The sequence below is a fragment of the Temnothorax curvispinosus genome, unplaced genomic scaffold (genome assembly GCF_003070985.1).
Source record: "Temnothorax curvispinosus isolate PA1 unplaced genomic scaffold, ASM307098v1 QBEX01006295.1, whole genome shotgun sequence".
Classification (NCBI taxonomy): domain Eukaryota; kingdom Metazoa; phylum Arthropoda; class Insecta; order Hymenoptera; family Formicidae; genus Temnothorax; species Temnothorax curvispinosus.
In genome coordinates this window covers 1-24,089 of record NW_020216075.1, presented here as the reverse complement: position 1 = coordinate 24,089, position 24,089 = coordinate 1, and the positions used below count along the sequence as shown (strand labels likewise).

The window sequence follows — 24,089 nt, the reverse complement described above, 5'->3', positions numbered from 1 at the left end:
CACACACACACACACACACACACACACACACACACACACACACACACAAAGCGACACGATTTCTTCAATCATTTTTATACGTTTCTCATTTGATTATGGATTATTCGAATGCATTAAAGTACATGATATTTCATATGTGCAAGGTCGAGTGTTGAATTTCAATCAAAGTAACAAGGTTATCGTAATCACGTGGTATTCGCGAAAGTAAATTTTTAACTAGACTACGTGAATTACATTATTAATTAATTGAGTCGTATAATCATGAATATAATGACAAATTCTCAAGTAATATTATTTCGAGTGTAACTTGTGATTGTGTTTATGCAAATTGATAAAATGGGTCGTCGACATATGCGCGCGTTATTATCTTACCTTCATATATCACGTTCGATAAGAGGGTGTCCCGAGGAGCGTCACAACACCCGTTACAAGCGTTATAAAGAATCACGGAGAGACTCAGCATCGCAGGGTGGTCCCGATACGCGGCCGTTTGTACCCGAGCCCGAAAAGGGCCGCGCCACTATACGATGATGTAAAAAAAGGAGAAGAAGAAGACGAGGAAGCAGAGAGGAGGACGTGAATGCCAAAAACGAACAAGAATCACTGCCGCGTTACAGGCGCGGAGAGAAATGGAGGAGGAGGAGGAGGAGAAGAGAGAAAGACGGTGGACTCTCGGACGAGAGCGAGAGTGAGCACTGTAGCGGTGTTCGTGCGTGTTGTGTAAAGTAGAAGGCCGGGAGTTCGGCAAAAGCCGAGGGAAGCGAACGAGAGAAAGAAAGAAAGAGAGAGAGAGAGAGAGAGAAAGAGACGGAGAGGAACCGGAGGAGCGAGGAGATAAAAGGAGGACGAAGACCGGGGCTGAAAGCGAGCCGCTGACATCGCGGAATGATGAATGCATTTGGGAAAGGAGCCGCATAAATCCTCCAGGATAATGCCGCAGCCCGCGGTCCGGCTAAGGTAGTTTGGCCGAACATAGCCTTGAATTTACGCGGGCGTTGTAGTTGATAAGAAGAGAGCTAAGCTGACTTGCGGGTCCAGAGGATGTGCTTAATTTCTTCAGGACATCATCTATAAATCATTAGCTCGCCATGTTTATATGATATTTCACGAAGCTGAGACCACGTGTAATCTGCAGGTCCTCTCAATATCCCTTATATACAAACTTTAAATTTTGAGTTAAAAATGCAAACGTCATTTAATCCTTATGTATATACCTAACTTTAAACATCTATAATATAACTAAATTATATTCTATTTTTATTGGAACATTTTGTAGACGAAAAACGGATTCGGCGATTAATAGATACTTCCCGCAAGGCGTCCAAGATGCACAATTGCCCTATCCCAACGGCCAGTGTCTCGTTCAAGACCTAGCTGATTGATCTGCCTAAACGCGGGAAAGGGAAACACCGATCACGATCCAGCCCAGCTGGATGTGTTTCGTTCGCCCGGTGTGGTCAAGCACGGGCGCGGCGGGACACGCTCGTCGAGAGGCGTGGGAAGCCGTGGCGAAAGGTTATGGCTATCGCGGAAATACTTCACCGTCTTAGGGAGCCGGTCCCGCCGATCTCGCCGGATCGCGCGCGCCGGGTATTTATCGTAATAGGTAGCCGCGTGTGCACGCCGCTCTCGGTCATCGCGTAATATACCGCGCTCGTTGGGACGACGGTATAATAAAGTAGGGTACGCTGGTGCGAGAGCCAGAGAGAAGTATTTTCGAGGGTACCCCATAGGAGTCTCGTGTGCGGTAGCATTCGTCCAATAGGGATCGACGATACCACGATCGTCTGTATATGTATAATACATATAAAAAATATTGATGTTTGTAATATATGTGATATAACAACACAATATTTGTTACCAATGATATATGTAATATTTGCTATCGTGTATCTAGGATGTAATACATATTTAAACAATATCTAAAATATTGATATTTATAATATATGTAATGTGTGTGTGTAATAATATAATATTTGTTATTCAGGATATGCGGCAATCGCGTAATAATTGCTGCTTTAAAAATTTTTTTTTTATATAATGTTGATCTATCAAATAATTTTTTGCATACATTGAAAAAACCGTTGCGTCGATATTAAACTGCCTGTAGTGGCTCTCAAGGCGCGGTATATCTGCTTGCATATGAAAAACTAAGCTCATAAAACGGTTTTTCTGAAGACGAGCATTTTTGCGAGCCAAGATACAGACGACGAATGCTCGACATTAAAAAAAATGGTCCTTATTCCTTGGTCAAGGATATAGCCGGGAAGACTTGTACAATTGCCAAGTACGTGATAGGAATAAGGTCGAAGCCTTCTTGACTTCCATGCTTACGTCTGTTCACCGTTGCCAAAAATTTGTTAGTGTCCCGGCTGCTGGAAAGCACCTTTAATCTCGCGGTGTGATCAGTTTTATCCGAGAGGGCTAAATCAGCGCGAAAATCTCAATACCCCGATTACAAATGAATTTTTTCCAAGTGCAGTGTAATACTTTTCTGCGGATAAGTCGGAAATTTCTAGTCATCTGTTCAAGTACTTGAGCCATTTCTTCATTGTACTTAATGATGCGAATTTGTAACACGTGACTCGGTCTAGACGCGTGGACGCGTGGCTTAATAGAACTGTCTCGTGGTCTTATTGAGCAAATCACACACAAAGTTACCAGTCAAGAGGAAGTGCTCAAAATCACGCAAGATTTATTGTTCTGAAATTTACTGTCCTAATATAAGTCGAGAAATATTAAGTTTTATAACTCCGCACGCAATATTTAAAGCAATACGTAAAAGTACGAGTACGAGGGAAGAGTTCGTGTGTCTGCTTTTCGTGTTTAAAGTATTAATATAATATTTCCATCAATTTTACATTACATTAAATAAAGAAAAAAATATATGTATGTATACACATATCATATTAAAATGTATGTATACACATATCACGTTAAAATTTGAAGGATCCCGAGAGGAAGGATTTTGCTTTAGCGAAGAGAAAAAGGTAGCGTATTATACGTTCCTTGGGAGTTTTGCCGCGGCAAATCCCGCATTTCGCGCGAGACTTGGAAAAGAGACGCACAGAAAACAAATGGAATTGCATACATGGCGCGAGCGAAGGCTTATTGCGTAAAATGAATCACAAGTGGTCAGGCAGGCTCGCGCGAACGTGCAACCGGTCAAAGGAACCCTCCGATTCTATTGCGATCCCCGACCGGTTGACGATGGAATTTCTGTTCGGTCGTTGCGTTCTTCCTCTTTCTTCATACCGCGCCTAATCCGTTGTCGCTTTTGCCGATTGTGTTACTAATTTTCTCTTTCTCCGCGGTTTCCTCGTGCTCATAATTCAGATAAAAACTTTGAGATCGCTATATCAGATGTACCAAGTTTTTAAGAACACAAAAATGAGGTGAAAAATGTTAAAGTAAAATATTGATTGCTAAGATATATTATTCTTTTTTTAGTTTTATTTCATATATTAATTGCTTTATCTAAAGTTTTTTCGTATGATGATATATCATGATACATCTTATTGTTAAAATGTTGTCTTCTTCAGTTTTCAGTACTTTAACAAATTTTTTTTTTCTTAAAAAAATAAAAAAAAATTAGTGATGGCATATTCTAAATTTCAAAATTGCTCGTTTAAACATCAATGTTGAAAAAGTGTTAGAGATGATGTGTAAATTCTTATTCTACGGAGTTCTCGCGAAATGAAATATTTTATGTGTCCAACTATATTATGTACCCCCAGGCAGACTGTACGAGTATATTCCCCATTTTGGTCAAATTGAATTTTAAGCGAGGCGAGGTAACTTCTCCAGACATCGGGACGGCTACGGAGGAGTAAATTGTGTGGGTATTCGTGAGGGGGTTTCCTCGATTCCACGTTGCTCTGGAACTCCGGTGAGAGAAAGTGCCGCGCCCCCTCCGGGAACGTCAGTCCGAGTTCTTCGGATCGAGCCTCGATTTGCCTCGAAGCCGATTCTCGGTCGTTGTGTGTGACGCAATCTCTTACATTGTCCATGTCGCAAGATAGCGCCGAGTTTCGGTCGCTGTAACCGCCCGTAAATCTTGATTTGTACGCCCATCGCGAGAGATTCGTCTTAACGACAAATAGCAAAGAGCTTTTTGATAGAGCAATCGCGATTTAACGAGCCCCTCGTCAAAGATTTACTTACGTTTCAATTCGTGATTGTTGGTATCAATCGCAAAAAAATTAATATAAAGAAAGAACGGAATGTTGCCCGCGCGCGCGTTTCTCAACTTTAATTAGCTTCAATTGAGTAAATCCGTGATAATTTTCTCGTACATGTGATTTTCGTGCAGATTTCGATCAAGTTCTCGCTGTAAAGTCTTTGAGAACCAAATTTGGTCGTAATTTCCCCTGATCCTCAGGTCGTTTCGAACAAATTCCGCATTGACAATTACTAAGAAAACCATTAAAAACTTGCTCGTAAAGTTTCCCCGACTACCGTTTACAATAGAGTTATTATCAGGAGTTATCCAGAATGGCTACCTAAATCAGGCCCCAGCCTGTCTCTCTTTCTCTCTGAGCCGCGGTGGAACGCATGGACCCCGCATCTGGCTGATTTAAAGCGGCCATAATTTATCAATTTAGTGGGGTATTTTTCATCCAATAGCCCGTTCGTCTGTCCGGTGCCTTCATAGGCACCAAGCGCGGTAGGACGAGGAGACGTGCATAAGGCGATATACCATATATACCGGACGTGCCTCCCCGTTGCGCGCGAGGTAGGCAGCGGAGAGACGCGATACGCGCGGTTTTACTCCTTTATCCTCCCCCCTTCCCTCCCTCTCGCCGGTCCCCGCGTCTTTCCTTCCTGCACCCGCTTAACACCCACGCACGAATACACACGCCAAAGAGATACGAGGACGTGTAAACGTTACACGCGTGTACGTTACCGGGGCTTTATAACAGAGAGTTGCCGCCACCGCCACCGCAGCTGCTCCGCCTTTCTTAGAGAGAGAGCACCCGGAGGATTTCGTGATTCAGGTTTTCCTTCGGGACACGATAGATAGACGGCGGCGGCAGATAGACGAGAACGTATATGCCAGCAGCGCGCTGGCGGGAAGTGCAAACGCTTGCATCATCGTCTAGAGTAGACAACGGATATTGGAATAACCGGCGGAGATATATATTAACACTATGAAACAGCCGGCAGACAGACCGTACGTACCATAATACTCTCTTCTCAGACAACGGAATTTCTCCCGGAGTGTTTTTCACGAAGGCCTCTTTCTCATTCGAAAGCTTTGTTGAGTAATGATGTCGCGCCTGCAAAACGACGGCTTCGTTCAAAAGGAAATGAGGAAAATTATTTTTATGTAATATACTTATTTTTATGAAGAAAATAATTTAATACCTTGAACGAGACGTGAGAAAGCGCGGCGTTAACTTGCGCGTAAAGTAAAATCGAGTAACGTCTCGGTTTTCCCCGCGTGCCAATTCACGGGACGGTATATCGCGCGCGAGATCCGAGTTTCCAAGATTATCGTTGAAAGGGTTCCACCGCACGTACCACGGGTATCAGCTCCGCATACGGAGGTCGTTAACGACTCCTCGCGGACCTCGCGGGCAGATAAAGGGGCGGAGTTGTAGGTGGAAAAGAGTGTAGGTAGCCGCGGTAGGTGACTAAAACACACTCTAAACTTAGATGGTACGACCTTCCTGTCTCACGGCTGACTTCCTGGCTCTCTTTCTCCCTCGTGCCGGGAAGCGGGGAAGAATGTGGACTCGCGAGCCGGGAACCGAGACGGCGGCGAAGAGAATATCGCCGCGCGCGCAGCACCGTGGGATTATTTATTCGTTTAAACAGATGCAAATGCGAGGTGAAAAGCCTCACGTAACGGTGAATGCAGTCATCGATACTTGCAAGTAATGGAGAGACGATTATGTCGAAGCGTGTCATTATTTTCAAAGAACACAAGTATAAAAATTATTGTTGAATAAAGTTAATTCGCTCGTTACGAGCTGAGCTGTAAGCTAAATCATAGACCAAGGACAAGCGTATAATAAACTTAGGTGTTAAATATTAATTTATTCAATAACGAAAAGTATGATTGAACATTGTATATAATTCAACGTTTCGACTTTACTCAATCTTCATCAACGGTGAATTATTTAAATATTTAATAATGAACTTGAAATATGTAAAGTGGTACGTCGAGGATTGATGTCGGAACTTAGAGCAAAATAATCAAGCGTAATTGGTGATGATAAAGCAATAAAAGTAACAGAGCGTCAGAATAAATGGCAGTTTAATCATTCTTTTGTTATTGAATAAATTAATATTTAACACCTGAGTTTATTATATGCTCGTCCTTAGCCTATGATTTAGCTTATATAATTATTGTTACTAAATTTATATTTTTGTGAAATGTCCTTGATAAGTTGTTAAATAATACAAAGGGTTATATATTAATATATTATTTACGTATCTCTTTTCGCGTTGAAATTGTTTCGGCGACGTGTGATAGGAGGGTCAAGAAGTTAACGATACGGCCAAGAGGGTTCTATATTCGCTGACAAGCGGAGATCCTTGGTGGGCGTATAAAAGATTGCGATAGATGCATGGTGATCAATCGATCAAACATCAAATATACGTCAGGTACTCGTCTTTCACCTAGACCTCTGGTCTGCCGGAGCCTTACACGTTCCTCGTGCTATCCCTTTAAATTAATGGACTGACGATGCTCGAAAAGCGGAAACAGGTCAACTTCCGAACTCTATTCCTTGTGTTAATTTTCCAAGACCGCGAAGTTTAGAACGCGTACATTTTTTTACTTTCTCACGTGTTAATTCGCCTTATAATTCTCAAAAAATATTGTGATAGTCAAGTAATTTAATATTTTAATATTTTAATATTTACATTTTTTATTGTATTCTTAACACTTGATTGTCCGGGTTGATCTACCATTCATAATTCATTATATTACTGAACCAATTGTAAATGGATTAATCTACCTGTTTTGCACCACGCTATTCTTCTGTGACAATTAATTAAAGAATTAATTAAAAAATAAAAGGAAGAAAATTGAAAGATGATACGGATGAAAAATCGGGACATAACTTGCGCGGTTCTTATAAATATATATAAATTTTATGTTACATTTAAATTATTTTGATGTCTTATTAAGCAATATCCAATATCATGTTGCATAATATTTTTTATTGTAGATGTTAAAGATATTAAGAGACAGCTTATCAGATAAAATTGTTTCTACTTTTTAATTCTCGTAGATTAACATCTCGAATATTCATTCGCAATTTATTTGAGTTGTGTAATCGAGAATTCCAACGATGGATCGTACAAAAAAAATACTTTGCTCTAGAACTTCCTATCCGCTGATTGAATTACAATTAAATCTATAATGTGGAGTGCCGATAAAAATGGGGGGGGGGGTGGCCGTTCTATCGTCCTCGATGCTAAATTGTTCCGGTTTAACGGCACCGGTCGTCAAGAGGGACGACCGATGAGATTCATCGAGGGAACGTCATATCCTCCGCAAATTAAAAGCCGGAGAGAGGGCGGCCGATCCGGAATGGAGGTCAAACGGCGAGTGAACTAAATTGGAGTCGATCTAATCTGAGTGAACCTTGCGCTTGTTAGTTTTTCTCTCCCTTCCCCCGCGCACCGTGCGACGAAAAAGTCGTCAGGCATGAGTGCCTGTATCCGCGCGCGACGATGCCGATGCTGAGGAAGTGATGTCACGCGAAACCTCCCGTTTTTCCACATCAGAGGATCCGGTTTGACTCCTTGAAAGCTTAGTCATTAACATGCTTAAAAGTCATGTAAAACTTTTTGACGCAGAGATATACAAGAAGAGCGAAAATTATGTAAATTAGTCCGCAATTACCTCAAATGCCGTTGCGGAAAGTTGAAAAATGAATTCATTATATGGTTCATATTTATTATTTTTGCTCTTATGTTAGCTTTTGTTGGAAATTAATTTTAGTTGCGCAAGGCAAATCCGATAAGCTTCTAATGATTGAAGAGCGCGACATTCGTAATCGCTATATTTGTCGCCGCGATGATCATATCTCGTAAACTATGAAAGCACATTTCGTCGTACACACAAACGCGATTATCAGATAACAATATAATCGTCCGATAATGGATCACGCGTGAATCATGTCCTTGCTATCCGTAATCGCGAAGAAAACGGCAGTAGGACACTCATCCCTTCTTGCCTTATCGGACAAAGCGTTATCACGGCGCTTTGACGGCGCGATCAAAGTCACGATAAATCACCGTGCGACGATCGACGGAATTCCCCCTTTTTTTTTACGTTTGCGAACCATTCATTACTCTCCGCTTCCGTAGGATGTGCGAGGACTTTTAAGGCGACGGTGCAACGATGGCGGCCATCCGTCTTGCCTCGCAGAAAATGGAGTTGCTACCAGAAAAGGCGCTATTACCGTTCCTAATGAGGTTCGTTACGTTATAAAACCGTCCATGAACCAAAGCACGGCGAAAGTTTTCGCCGAGACTTCGCGGCTAAACGATCGCTTATTTATAAGGGAGACGGTGCGCAACAATGTGGGTGTGTACCGATACCGCGATGAAGGTATCGATCGAGCTGTCTTAAAACAACAATGTGAAATACCGCGCGCTATTTTCGGTATGTTTGCCGGAGAGAATGGACGAACGGACAAACAGCGAACGACCGAATCCCCTCATACTTCACTGGATAGAATACCGTGTTAAGAATACCGTTTTATTGATATTTACCTTACCCTTCTATACTTACAATGTTCACAATCTTCTCCACCATGTTATTAGAAATAAAATGTTAATTATATGAAAGTACCATTTCAATACATCTCTCTTTATGACGCCAACTCATAGTCATTTCGGCAAATAATTAATACATTGAATATAGAGTGCAACATAGTTGTGTACATGTTGAAAAAAATATGAACGATGAATATTTCAAGTAGTACAATTTAATTTGCCTTCAAAATCATATTTTATAATTATATAATCATACAACATCATACAATCATCTTTAGTACAGAACTTGTACTCGATATGTATTCTTTCTTTTCATCCACATCACGGTATTTGTGATGTCCCAATTTCGTTACTTCTGTCTTTAAGGATTCACCCCAGACGCGCGCGATGTATTTATATACCATTGGCATGTCCTTCAAGGCGCCCGCTCTCCTCTTGACCTTCCACCCTCGACATTCTCCACCCCCGATCGCGACTAATCGTTTGCCCACTCGCGACTCTCGATACGTACTTGTTTTCGCACACGTCCGCGGGATCACCACCACCACCACCATACCGTCGCACCAGCACAAGCGGCGGCAACAACAACGAGCGCGAGGGTGGTGTCCAACTCTCTCGGTGGCCGCTAAGGCGGAGGGCGAAGAGGGAGGGGAAAGAGAGGGGCGGAAAGAGCACTCGGTCGATCTCTCGTCGTTGCCAGGCGACCAACATCCACCACCAGGCTCTCCTCGCGCGCTCTCTCTCTCTCTCTCTTTCTCTCACCCCTCGCGCCTAACCCTGGAGCGTAATTCCTGAAAACCGGCGCCATGGCGCCATCTACGCCGCGGGGATGCTTCACCCTCCTCGGAGGTGCCCCCTCGAACCCCGCCGTAGTCGCGTGATGCACCCCGCGACGCTCGGTCCCGCACTCGGAGGCGCCGCCGGTCGTCGTACGTTTCGCTTTCGTCGAGCATTGTCCTACCCCGATGGTACGCCGGGCGGTCGGGGGGTGGCGGTGAGTCCCGGCGCGAGCCGTCCTCCCTGCCGAGGATCTCGTCCTGGCGACGACGCTCCCGAGTCATTTCTACCTGGGAATACGCGACGGGCGATATTGGGGGTCGTGCCGCCGTCGCCATATTGCTGAGGCACGACCACCCCGAAGCGCGTTTTCGCAACGCGGTGCGGTGCAACGATATACGGTGCGGGTTGGTGCAATGTGGTGGATGCCTCGTACGTTTCGGAATTGTTTTTTGACAATGGCTGCCGGTGGCGATGTCGCGCGATAACCCCGGCAACGCCGAGGGTCACCCGTTCGTTTTCCTTCACGCTAGTGGCTGCGTGGGTCGTTGAACCAGGGGTAAGTCACCAGACATATCGGTATTGACACGTGCTTTCAGAGAATTCCGAATTCATCTCTAATTGTTGTCAGACTCCCCAATTCAGTTATCTGAATTGGATCTCGATTGAATGCTATTCAAGAGTTTGCTCCGAATGCTAAGGATTAAAGAGGTATGGTTGTCATTCATTCATATTCAATGTAGATGTAAGATTTTTTGGGGATAGAAAATTTAAACATTTGCAAACCGATTTTGCCAATATGTGTTTATTATAAATAATGCATCTTACAAAATTGAGAAGAGATGCATTTGATTACAACGAATTACTACAAATTAGTAAGAAACGTTGATGATGTTTTTAATTTTCTTGTTACAATTTTGCCACATGTTAATCGTACAGTTATCGTTATATTATTCAATATAGGAAAATATATAACAATGAACGCTTAGTAATGGTTAAACGATTTTATCATTACGTTCCACGACAGTAAAAGCCAGGGAGGAAATAATGATTGCCCTTATCTTGATAATGATACTTGATCATACTTGATCATACTTGATCATACTTGATACTTGATAATGATGCTTTTCTGGTATAAACCGGTATCCGAGGTCTCGACATTATCAAGGAAATATTTGAAGCGCTCGTCAATAAAGTCATGAAACAATAACAACGCGTAGGATTAACGTGAACTTTTTTTTCTCGACTAATAAAAGAGAATCGGGGCGAATACTCAATAATACTGGTATTCGTATCGATGTCACGTTTATAGATTTAATTTATTCAGCCTTTTAAGCTCGACACGCCGCCCTCTTAACCTTTCGACCGCCCAATAAATGATGGAATTATTTCTCGCTATTTCTGTCGTGATCCATCTACACCTTCATGCTTCTCTCCGATGCACCGTCACCATCACCGAGTCGCTGATAACAAGCGATGGCCTTCGACATTTTTAGCAATTAGTCAACTTCGCAGAAAAGCATCCGGTCGAGTCTTAAAGTAAAATAAGGGCGTGCTATTCTAGATAACTTCCGAGCCGCGTGATAAATTAATCGATTCATGAGGGGATGTCTTGAAAATAATATGTCAACATTTTTTAATTATTTTTATTTTCAATATTTTATATTCAAAAAGCTTTAGTGATATTTACATTTGCAAAATTCGATCCAAATCTGTTTCGTAATAAAGGCATATTAAAACTTAAACGTCATCAATCACCATCTCGACAGACAAACGAGTATAAATCACAGGCAAAAGAATTACTTATGTAATCTCTGTTGTGCCAAATCTGTACGATTTTCCGACGTGGTGACGTGAATAAATCGCAGCGGCGAAACTTCCTGTCCCGGGGCTGGGTATGTACGAGACGAAAAGGGCTATTTGTACAGGCGAATTCCCGCGAGGGCGGGTGTTTTTTAGCTAAGGCAACGAAGGAGAGGAAAGAGGGAATCGGCTTTCTTTCTGTTCTTCTGTGTTCGCGACATCGATTCTCTTTTTCGCCGCGCAGCATCCTTCTCTCTTCCGCGTTTCTATTATACCCGCTGAATGCAGCGTGATTTGTTGAATGCGCCTACAGGTCCAGCGTGTCCAACAAATTTATTTAATATCATTGTATTATCTTCATATTACCACCTCCGCAGGCTTTGAGGAAAGATATCCTTATACTCGATTATTGAAGTTCCCCGCAAGTATACATATGAGCTACAGCAGTCGAACTTCACGAGAGAAAACTTTTTCAATCTGAAAGTTTCATACGTGGATCTTATTCTCATGCACGCTTGTTGTTGCGCAAAGTGCATGACATTTTATCGGCGACAGCTCGTTTATTTTTACACAATCGATAAATTATTAAAATATTAAAACTTTGAATCTAACTTTAACAGATTAATTTTAATTGCACACTTTTATCTTTTAGTTTTTTTTATTCTTTTGACTGATAACACTTTACCCGTGAATTAATCGACCTACGAGAAAAGTATATTTTATTTATGTTTCGGAACGTATACGACCTTATAAATTTCTTCGGCATATCGATAACGAGAAAATCGCCGGAGAAGCGGTGGGTGTCGCGAAACTGCCCATGCCACACCTAACTTCGCGAATTATTGTGCGCAGGAAACATCTTTTATTGCCGCAGCAAAGGGGACGATCAGGAAAGTCCTTGTAGAAAGACAATATCGTAGTCGATCGTAAGAGATAGGGGACGCGTGTAATATTATGTCCATATTGTATATAGGCCTAATGCGTCTGCCAATCCCGATATCCACAAAATTTATCGCGGATTTACCGCGGATAGTAATATCGTGTACGCTATATGGGTGTAATCATAAGTAACAAGACACGCGAAGCAAGAATCAGAGATCTCGTGTGATATTAAAAAGTAATTTGTAGATAAGAAAAGAGCTATAGCCATATCTTGAGAATCGTCAGTGTGTAATAACATCAAGCTCGAAATGTTCTCGCTGTCTTTTTCATCCTTTCCTAGCGAACCGTTTAACGTACGCCATCGCCAAGTGTGTTAAGTGTTTCTCGTCTTGTCTTATTTCATTGATATTAAATGCGATTTTCACAGTAGATAAATCAAGCTCAGCGTTAGACAGCCACGCATAGTTAAGTCTGTCACTCTAAAGGGAGCTGGAGAGCAGCCGAGTCTGTATCTCTATCTGATTTTCGCCCGGTAATTTACGGAGCACGTCGCTCAAATTGCACGAGGGATGCTGGTGCCATAAACGACAATGAGACATTGAGGGGGGGGGGGAGGAGGAACATTAAACGTCCACAGAATAAAAATTGAACATTGCTTGAACGATCCCCGCCTAGGTTATTAACGTCGCGATAAATGTGTAATGGGATACCATAGGATTGGGAGAAATAAAACGAGACGATCGAACTAGACGTTGTTATCGTGTAGCGTACCGTGAATCAAACGTTAGTTTTCTTTTATCTTGGAAAGGTATTCTTCGAAGGATGTCGCTGACACTACGAAAATATCCTAGACAGCACGCACGTCCAAAATCGGTACATAAGACGTCTTAAAGACATGTTTAAGACATCTTTGACACACGGTGCTGTCTGAGATGCATGTCGCACTTCGCATCGCAATTTCGTGTGACGGAATTCCGAGCGGAATTCATTCGCGCGCGGATATATCGGGAAGATATAAATTTCGCCGGCATATTTCACGCGTTCGTTGCATGGCTCGGCTCGCCACCGCGGGGCGAGATTAAAATTGGGATTAATCAGGCGAGATTACCGGCCGTCCGTGCGCTCTTTTTCGCGTGTCGCAGTCGCGCAATAAAGCCGTATAAGCGCGCGCGCGCGTTGCCGTTGAATTGTACTATTTGGCGCGATTCACTTTCCGCGGCGCGTCGTAGCGTATGTCGTTGAAAAATAATCCTCGTCGTACACCACCTCCTCCGTCAAGGCCTTCGCGTACGCCGTTCCCTTTATGCGCGCGCGACCGTATAATGCGGCCGCGCCGCGGGACCCGCGGAACGGCCCGGAGCGGAGCGGAGTAGAACGGAGAGAGGGAGAGAGAGAGAGAGAGAGAGAGAGAGAAGATGCTCTCGAAAAAGTGCGGCAACAAAGTTGCGCGGTGCGCACACCCACGTCCGCGAGATCCAGAATGTCAGGGTCGTACCTTAACCCCGCGCTGTCCTTCGTTGCCTTCGTGTACCCCACCCTCGTTTCCCTCTTTTTTGTCGCCGGGTTGCATTTCCACCGGTGCAGTTATCGGATTTTTCTAATTGCAGTCTCTCTCTCTCTTTCTCTTTCTCTGACTCTCTCTTTCACCCCTCCCTCACGGGATCACCGTTAAACACGACACACTGTTAACCGCAGCGCGAATTAAGGTACGGTCACTTAAAAGCAAACCCGTAAACCGACGCCCACGCAGCGGGTACCTGTTATATACGCACTTACGTGCGTTCAGGGGCGGATCGAAGAGCGAAATCGAAGAACGGAATCGAAAAGCGAATTGGAGTTTCATTTTCGCAGTTGCGAATCTCACTGAAATCCTTTGGAGTCGCTTTATTACCCGTCCATTTACGTGTTATGATGAAGGATATGTAAAAATTTTATCCAAATCTCCAAAAACTTTCGAGATCCAAGCACCAAGATAAAAAAAACTTAATTCCGTGAATCATCCGTTTAACACTTTCGTAATTTCTCATCTTACATGTAAGAGAAGACGTGTTTACAAAAAAATTGAAGTGTACTACAATAATGAGATTAAATTGAATGCCGTCTTTAATTTAATCTGTGAAGTACATTACGTTATATGCATCATTATTCTCAAAAAAACATCAAAGGCACCATAATTTTTAATCGTGATGCTATATTTTATCGGCGAGAATAAATTAGTAAAATTTGTTTCTCTCTCTCTCGGTATACTATAAAAGGTCCTGAAGCGTAAGGCCTCGCGCAGTCGATGCGAACCGATGCGGTCCTGGACGTACAAGTATAAGCCAGACAGAAAAATCCGAAAGGCTCTCTTCTACCGATGAGTGCCACGAATAAGGGCCACATAAAGACGGGTCATAAAACTATGATTTACGTCTTGTCATTGATGCGTTTGCTGTCCGCCCGTCCGTCGGTCAGTCCACCCATGGGCCCCCGTCTATCCATCCGTCCATCGTGCGTTCGTCTATACGCACCCATGAACCCCCCCCTCCCTTTCTCCCTCGGTTCATCATCGTCTCTCTCTTCGTTCCCTCTTATTATCTTTCTTATAGCCTACCTTCTTGTTCTTCTTCTACTTCTTCCTCTTCTTCTGCTTCGTCCTCTTCGTCTCTACCGGTTTCGCCGGATAGCCCCATCGGGCCGGCGATGATCGATTCGTCGCTTAGAAAAAGTAGCATGTCGTTATCATCGCGACTATTATATGATCCACTGTGAATTATCGCGTGCGATAGGTGCGCGCGGCGACGAGCGATTCGACGAAAGCACCTTCTCGTCACACGCGTCTGATCTCACTGTATTATTAAACATTATTTATATCTCAAGAATTTTGTTGTCTGTACCATATTACACACACAGCCGCCAATTAAAATTTTGAACTTTTTTAATTGTATAAAAGGAAAATTACAGAAATATATATATATGTGTAATATAAGATACTTTGAATAAAAATTTATTTATGTGATATTTGTAGTTTTATAAATTTTTATGAAAAACTTCGAGGAAGCTTGTCGTATAGAAATCTCGACGTCTCGAATGAATTTATGACTTGATAGTAATTTTGCGTTAGCTCTCGCGCCGCCACGCCGCAGATGCGATCTCGTAGACCTCTCGCGCGGTCCTTTGTATTTCTTCATGCATTTCTCCTCGAAACATAAGTTATATATACATGTGTACAGAGCATGGTCAGTAGGTTATTTAAAGTTTTAACGCGGTCCGCACTCCCCCGAAGAGGGTTACGTTTAATGGCGTCTGCGGTTTCCCATCAAACTTCTCCTCATAGCACCTGACATCTCACACTTATATCCCCCGGGATTCCGTCGTTTCTCATTCGTTTCGTGGAATCCTTTTACCCTGATTTTCTTTCTTTCTCATATATATATATATATATAAAGAAACACTTTTAAAACCATCTTCATCATCTTCCCGAAGAATTCCTGAAATAATCTTGCGCCATTAGTATATTTACATATGCTTTCTGCAATATATAAAAATAATATTTGTATGTACGAAATAATAAACAATATCAAATAAATTTTACATTCGCAACCTAAAATAGATTCAATTATTTTTTTTAAAGAGTCAAATATATCAAAGTTACATGTGGAATAAATAAAAGCTTGATTTTATTTTATTTTTAATTATATTTTACTATAATATTAAATTTTTTTTTTAGTACTAAACAAAAGTGGCGATTAAATTTTTATCAAGAAGTAAACTTCGAAGAAGAAATAGAGCGATTTCGTGAACACTCTGTGTACACGGGTACATCATAAAGTTTCCATGTTACTCCATTACCGAAGATGACGCAAGTACTGCGCCTTAATCGCGGGATTACATGGCTCGCGGTGTAAAAGCTCTGTGCAGGACAACGCAAACGCGAATTACGAAATAAAACTCGGCGGCGGCGTCGGCGGCAGTGTGACTGTCGTCGCGTTGAAAACTTTCGAGTGAAAGCGATCACGCGCGCGCCGCTTGTTAAGACGTCAGTTATCGTCGGCCGTAGGTGATTAATCCGACAGGTTGGAGGCGGAATTATAAAATGGCGAAATATGCGTTATCGCGCGAGCGGTGACGGCGACGGCGGCGGCACAAGGTAAAGACGAATACGTTTGATCTGCTCGTCCACTTCGCGACGCATACGTACTTATATCACGCCAGACACGGTTCATCACCGATGATGAGGAAAGACAGAGGTCCATTTATCAGAGGCTCGTTTGTAGAAATCTTTCCGAGTGCCGAACGATGACTCAAAGGATATCCCAAGATTGTCAAGGATCGTTTTACTTTAATTTTTTTTTAGTTTGCGATCCGTAGATGCGATTCAATTCCGGCGGGTTCTCGGCTCCGCAGCTCGGCTCGAAAGCGCCAAAGCGGCAAACGGTGCAACGGAGATAAATACAAAGTCTCAGAAGTTAATTAATTAATATAAACGCTTGTCATGATAGTAAACGCGGCTTGAAAATACGTAGCAGGAATCACGGAATGCCTGGAAGGTGGAAAAAGTTTCCCCGCGCAATGTTGCTTCATAACTACATATATCCATGGTCGGATCGAGGCATTTTAAGAAGCCTCGATGTCGAGGTAGGAGTTCTCAAAGAATAGCAGGCTTATATCGCTTACATTTTATAACATTATAATTCAATACTTAAAGCTTTCTCCCAAGTTAAACTGCCTGCCAGTTATAAATCGCCGACGTTGCTTTTGTAACGAATGGTCGCGCACGCATTTCTTTTTTTATTCAGATATCAGAGGGATATAATTGATATGCACATACGTTAACTTTACAGACCTAAAGACAAGATTAATTCTCTCAGCGTATATTTTTATCATTCCCGGCGTAAAGAGAGACACCGAGAGAATTACCTTCGGTGTACGGGGGCCCGGCCCTGCACACGTACGTCGGAGTCGCGACGCGAAGGTGAGCGCGCGGTTAATTTGCATAATCAATTCAAAACGATGAGTCTCGCGCCTCGAATGGATCGGTCATTCTTTTCCCGACGGCCCCCGGTATGGAAGAAAAGCCATTCCTGGCGTTATATAAATTACGGTCGTCTCACCCAAGAGAAGTGCACGCTCTCTTATGATTGTTGGGACGGCGTTGTGGTAGCGAGTAGCAACCGGGGCTCTCTCTCTCTCTCTCTCGAGTCTCCCGCCGTAGTAGCTTCGCTTCGATTTGGATCTCTGATTACGCATCGCGAAGCCGACGTGCGCCAAAAATAAAAAGGCAATGAGTAACAGGGAAAGAGAAAGAGAGAGAGAAAAAAAGGGAGCAGAAAAGTGAAGGAGGAAAAACCGCGCATGTTGCAAGGCATCGTGAGGCATAAAACCTTTTACGAGCGTTAAAAATCGCCGTGGTACGGCGTCCCGGCGCCGTTTCTTTATTTCCATTGCGGTAATCCCGTCCTCCCTTTACCGTTATACCTCGCTGTGGTCATAAACAAGCGAATCCTTTGCCGTTTTAATTTCTTCTTCGTCTCCACCGACCGAAACGCCTTATAACTCTTCTCGCATACGGTCCGCCCTCTCGCGCGCCCATCGTCTCCTCGTCCCGTCGTCTCTCGCCATCCGTTGTCATCCCTCCATCGTGTTCCTCGCATACGTAGCGTTTATGGCACTTACACGCTCGTTAACGAATCCACGTATTTTGCCAGATACGCTCCCGATTGACGATTATCTTCTTTCCATCGTTGCGACATAATTACGTCGTTTAAAAACGCGTATATTTCGTAAAGATTATTTTGAAGAATTCAATCATTCGAAAGGGAATGAATGGAATAAAAACTTGGACCATTCCATCGTTGGACAACCCACGCTCTTGCGAAGCAAAAAATTAAGCGCTGCAAAAAAATTGAGAAGCCTTGATTTATATATCAGCTAGAAAATTACATAAGATAAAATCAATAAATTTGTCTGTAAACCTCTGATTATGTAACTGTTTAACACCTCGTCTACTTCGACGAGGTTTGAATACGATGGTAGAAACGTAAAAAAGAATGCGTATTACGTAACTTTTTAATCCTACCTATTTTTTGACAAGGTTTCGATGATGAAAGTGTAAGTGGTATATTCCTTTTTAATATTTTATTAATAGGACATACCACTTCAGTAAAACATATCCATCACGATTACATAATGTATCTTATTTTTTCTGGGAATATTATTGATAACCGATCGCGTGATTTTTTGTCCTGTCGCAGATGTGAGCTACTGAAGGTGGGATCCTGAGGAACCGCGAGGTTCTCGCAATGGAGGCGGGACCAAAGCAGCAGCAGCAGCCGCCGCAACAGCAACAGCCCCAGCAACAGCAGCAGCAGCAGCAGCATTCGCCTCAGCAGCAACAGCAGCAGCAGCAGGAGAGCTCACCCGGCAGTGCGAGCTCTCAGTCTCAGATCCAGGGAACCATCGGTCCTCAAGGTGGCCCGGCGCAGGGTCAAGGTCAGCAGAATGCGGAGGACGCGCTCGCGGCGGAGAACACCCCCGTCGGCGAGGGCGTGCTCCTCGCTCGGATCCACGTGCCTGAGCTCTACGTCAGCAAGTGTCTGCAGTTCCCGAAGGATCAGCTGGTCTGGGACGTGAAGCAGCAATGCCTGGCGTCCTTGCCCAAGGTATGAACGACGTTTCGACTTAGGTATAGGGAAGGAGTTTCTCGTGTATATTCCTAAAATATCCCGAGGGAAACCTTGAAAACAGCCTGGGGAGCTTGGGAGTTATATCGATGCTCTTAACGACGATCGAACACGCGCGCGTCCGCGCCCGCGCGCGATTCACTCCCGGACTAAAATTTATCTCCCGGCTGCTCGATAGCGCGAGATAGACGGACGGACGGACGGGCGGACGGACAAGCAGGCAGGTTGCGCGATGGAAGATGAAGGGGAGAAATTGAAAACGGAACGCATTATTCTCTTTCGCGGCAATAAATCCCGCGCGCGTACTTCTCCCGCGTGTTATTTCTGGCCGGACGATCCTTACGTCGGAAATTTATGAAGCCCGTGGCGGATTCTCGTTTTGCCGTCTCCATCCGGACGTGCGCGAGAGAGAGTACTCACGCGCGCGCGCGCGCTTGCTCGCTCGCTCGCTTGCTTACTTACTTGCGCCGAGTCCTTCGCACGATAATTATACGTATTTCGTTGAGAAATTCCCCCGCGATCGAAAGCGCCGGTAATATAATTCGTAGCCCCGATTTAGCGCGAGTTTGCGCGCGCGTGAGAGAGAGACAGAGACGGTGCGCACGTGGAGAAGGACGGAAATAAGCGGTGAGAAGCGGAACGGCGTTGGCCTCTCTTACCCTCTCATTCCCGTACGCGCACGTAGTGCCGGTCGCATTTCGTTGAGAAATTCGTCCGCGATCTCTTTCTCTCTCTTTATCTCTCTCTTTCTCTCGAGAGCGTAGTATAATATAATTCGTACCTGCGCCACCCGGGGCGATTTGTTCCCGCTGGAAATTGCGGTCGCGTGTATATTTCACCGAGGATCGCCGAGTATCGATTAATCGCCGATTACGGTCGAACCCCATCGGATCTGTCATTTATCACCGTGCATCCGCTTCTCTCTCGCGCTCGCGCGCGCGCGCGCACCGCCATGCCAGATCCCAAGGACTCCATCAGGCTTTTTTCGAAGGACACTCCCTCCGTCCTCCCTCTCTCTCTCTCTCTCTTTCTTTTCCCTCTTCTTTCCTCTCTTTCTCTATGTCTCTCTATTCCTCTGCTTCTCTCCTCTTCTCTCCTCTCTCATTTTCTTTCCCTCACCTTTCCTTCTTTCGCCCGCCCTCTTCGTCGTCGCGAAACCGCTCGTAGTTCCTCGGGCGGCAAAAAGTACAGCGCACTGAGCAGAGGCAATGCTGCGCGCACTGAGAGCGGAGGCTGCTAGCGCGCTTTACATGCCGATTTCGCGAGATTGCAGACAGCGCGAAATTAAGAGCCGCCAGAGCGAGTAATGACGAATTCTCGAGGCGAGGAGAGAGCGAGATTCCAGTCTTTTCTGCTGCTTTCGTGGTGAATCGTCCCACGGGACTGCCGAGAGTCACGAAGAGTACGTCAGATTCAAAGACGGTAATCGGATCGAGTCTCCTCTTCTCCTTTTTTTTTTGTTCGAGAGTATCGGAACTTTTCTTTGCGGGAAAACATCTCTCCAAACGTGTTCCATTGATCCACGCGACGCAATCAGGAGCTGTTTGTAACGTTTTTTTTTTAATTATAACTTTAATCGAAGAGTTTAACAAAATAGGAATATATTCTCCTTTTCAAGAATTTAGGATGATCTTGAGAAATTGAGAAAATGATATTTTATGTTTCTCGAGTTTTTAAAACGTAATTTTTTAACCACCGAATTCGTTGTCGCACCGAATCCTCCGCCCGCACTCTTACTTTCCGTTGATCACTGGATTTCCTTTTATCTTGGTACTTCAAAAGAAATCGCATTACGATTCGGTCGACGACACTGCACGATCCGATACTCATCGCCTTTGAATCCCATCGCGTACTCGCTTTCGTCGTGCTTTCATTCGACTCTCAAGAACTTTGACGACCGCACACAAGAGCACATGTGTTAGACGCACTTTGTTGCCGAAGCGTGTCGAGAATAGACACGCGCACACGCGCGAGTGTCCCCGTTAGGCGAAATAGAGAGACTAGAGTATCGATATTGTGTTGAAGCTTTTCGCTTTCTGTGAAGTCGTCACGCTGCCATACGTCCTCCATCTCTTTCTCACTTTTTCTCTCTCCTCCACCCCCTTTCTCCTCCCTTCCCTTTCTCCCTTTGTCGCTCTTTCTTGCTCTATGTCACGCAAAAATTTTCACGCGTGTCGTCTTTCTGCCTTACATGCTTGCCTTCCGGGACACAGGAGGTACAGCACAGAGAACCCCCGATATATATACCCCCGTTAAGTCCTTCACCCAAAAACGACCAATTGCTTACTCGACATTTTCGTTTTCTTCGCTTCACCCTTCGTTTTAGTTTTCCCTCGCAAATCTCATCGATCTGTCGAGTCTGCGAATAACTTCTTTAATTCTTTCACGTTCCATCAAATCGAATTTATAAACTTTTTTGTATAATAGCAGAGATATATTATACGTTCTAGATATATCAGGTACGTGAAGGAGACTTAAAGCGATTTAAATACACGGTACCAGTACACGGTTCGTCGATTGTATTATACACGACGATTGTGTGTCTTGCATGAAAAGAGAACATGTATTGGTACCGGTCCAATCCCGTCCCAGTATTTTCCCCAGAGTTTGATTTGTACTTAATGTTTTTACTTTTAGTTCTATATACTCATTGAAATATTTATGCGCTGCATTCTCAGGATGAATTCGTCAACAATCTCCTGAACCACTTAAATAATAAAATATTAACGTACTAATAGATGATGTATTATAATTATTGTGTATTATAATTACTATATATATTGCGAAGAAAGGAATGTTTATCATGCGATTACGTCCAACTCATCCTGGGACAGCGTCTTACGACATGTACGTGCACCTGTATTATTCATACGTTTTTTTTTTTTTATTCATGTGTATAGATTTATATATACGTATATTTGTCTCGCGATGCGCGTGATCGCCAATGATCGTGCATTTTCTGACCTGTGCTGTTGTTGTTGTTGTTGTTTTTGCTTTTGCCTCACCCTGCACGGGGGCGAAATACACTCTACACCCGCCACCAACCACCAACCGCCACACCTGTGCTACTATCGTCTCGTGTTGTGGGGGCCCTATCTACGAACGCGCGTACCACCCCCTTAACGAACGAACGAATATCGCAAATGCCACGCGCGAAAAAAAACCGCGCCTCTCGCGGGCCCTTCATCACCCACTCCACTTCCGGTTGTGTTACGGATAAACCGCCAACACCGCTTCTCCATCCCTTTCGAGCGTCTCGCAGGTGGCCACTTGGTACAGGGTACGTCTTCACTATTACTAATAGCATGCGACCACGCCTTTCGTTCCTCGTCGATCGGTTTCACTCCCCCTTTTGTATTTGCCGTTTCGCGCCGATTCGCATGGCGAAATGAGAGAATCCTGCGACGATTTAAAAAAGGGAATGATACTTTTATTACAATACATTTATTATTATTCACTCAGAAACGAGATCTTCAGTTTTTAAATGTTCAGTAGAATTGTTTTGATTAATAATGATATTCACAGGATGGGCCATTTTAATCAATCCACTGGAATATCTCATAGCCTTTACGTTTGAGACAAAAACGTTTTAGACGAAAGTTACATGGTTTGAAGTGGGCCACGTGATGAAAATATGGACTTGACCTTGAGTGACCTTTTCAAGGCCAGGCCAATGTTATCAATGTTTTCTTAAATGGACCTCCCCATTTTTTGTTGCATATTTTTGTAGCCCTTTTCGAGACGTTTTCAAAACATTATAATAAAGCTTTTTTTCGTTAAGAATTTTCTGAGATATTTCATATTTTATATTAAAAATATTATGACAAAATTTGAAATTTCTCAGAAAATTCTTAACGAAAGGGAGTTTTAGTATAGTGTTTTGAAAATTTCTCGACAAGGGTTACAAGAATATGCAACAAAAAATGGGGAGGTCTATTTAAAAAAACATTGATAACATTGGCCTGGCCTTGAAAAGGTCACTCAAAGTCAAGTCCATATTTTCATCACGTGGCCCACTTCAAATCATGCAACTTTTGTCTAAAACGTTTTCGTCTCAAACGTAAAAACTATGAGATATTCCAGTGGATTGATTAAAATGGCTCACCCTGTATATTTCCTACAAACCATTAGCTTTTCTTTAGACATTGCTCGTGTCATATTTCCCTACAAATTGATTTATGTTTTTTGGTACATACGTGTAACGTCATGTTATTAATTTTTGATTTAGTAAATTTGCAGAGAAAGTTGCAGTAAAGCGCTGTCACGTTGCACATTTGTTATACAATCTGGTTGTAGTAGCAGAGTTACATAAAGTGATTATTTTTATTCATTTGCTAACAAGCCATGATTACGTAGCGACAGTTAATCTTCAATTTTCCTATCTGTTTTCTTTGTATCTACCGTTTAGTATGTATTAAATATTGGGTTGGCCAATAATCCGTGCGGTTTTTTATTTATAAATTTTACTTATGACTTATTGGCCAGCCTATTACTTATGGATTAAATAATAAAACTAATATTTGATGTCTTTGAAGTTAAAGGATTATAAGAAAAATGTACATTTATTTTTTTGTATAATTCAGGATTATATTTCATATTCTCTTATCGTTCCTTAGTACGTCTGTGTGAATCTCTCGAAGCGAATACCACGATTGATCTGTAATACAGAATGGGGAGATCGGGAATAGTTTTAGGTTGCTCATATGGTATAGTGTTCGCGAAATATCGACTAGCATGCTTGTACAATAGTTTGTCGAAGCAGTTTAGCAACGTGATTGTCCTTAACTGTTGGTCTCTGCACGATAATAGTTTATAATAATAGTTTGTACGATTGTTGCTCTGATGTTATTGCACGCAATGCCGGACAGTTAAACTGAACGGTAAATTTCGAGAAGATCATAAATTGCAAACTGTTTATGTAACAATTACAATATGCGTTCTGTTACGATTTATTCTGATTGTTCTCATCGCGTGTCTTATTATGAGTTTCGTTCAGTTTCGGAATGCGTGCATCGAGAGTTGTTGTTTCTGCTCGTGTTCAAAAACGTCAGCGAAAACAATCGTAACACGCAATTGCATGCACGATTTGTGACACACAAATCGAGCGGCTACGCGCGCAATCTGCACGGTTCTCGGATATTTTTTATGACTTACAGAACGGTGTACGCGACAAATTTACGAGTGTATGAAGTTAGCCCCCCTTTTTTTGAAATTCATATTTTTGAA

The 24,089-nt window shown here is 43.2% G+C and overlaps 1 protein-coding gene across 3 annotated transcripts in view; it reads left to right on the top strand.

Moving 5' to 3' along the window:
• Window positions 1-22,388, top strand: part of LOC112455641 (forkhead box protein P2-like) — an 88,745-nt gene extending 66,357 nt beyond the window's left edge. The window contains exons 1-3 of one of the 3 annotated variants that reach the window (XM_025017679.1): window positions 9,641-10,075; window positions 18,435-18,842; window positions 21,077-22,388. In XM_025017679.1, the coding sequence (XP_024873447.1) occupies window positions 18,483-18,842; window positions 21,077-21,232 (516 nt within the window). In that variant the 5' untranslated portion in view covers window positions 9,641-10,075; window positions 18,435-18,482 and the 3' untranslated portion in view covers window positions 21,233-22,388. Of the gene's footprint in view, window positions 1-9,640; window positions 10,076-18,434; window positions 18,843-21,076 lie in introns of those variants that run through there. The other 2 variants (XM_025017678.1, XM_025017680.1) reach the window with 2 other exon arrangements.
• Window positions 22,389-24,089: the final 1,701 nt, after the last annotated feature.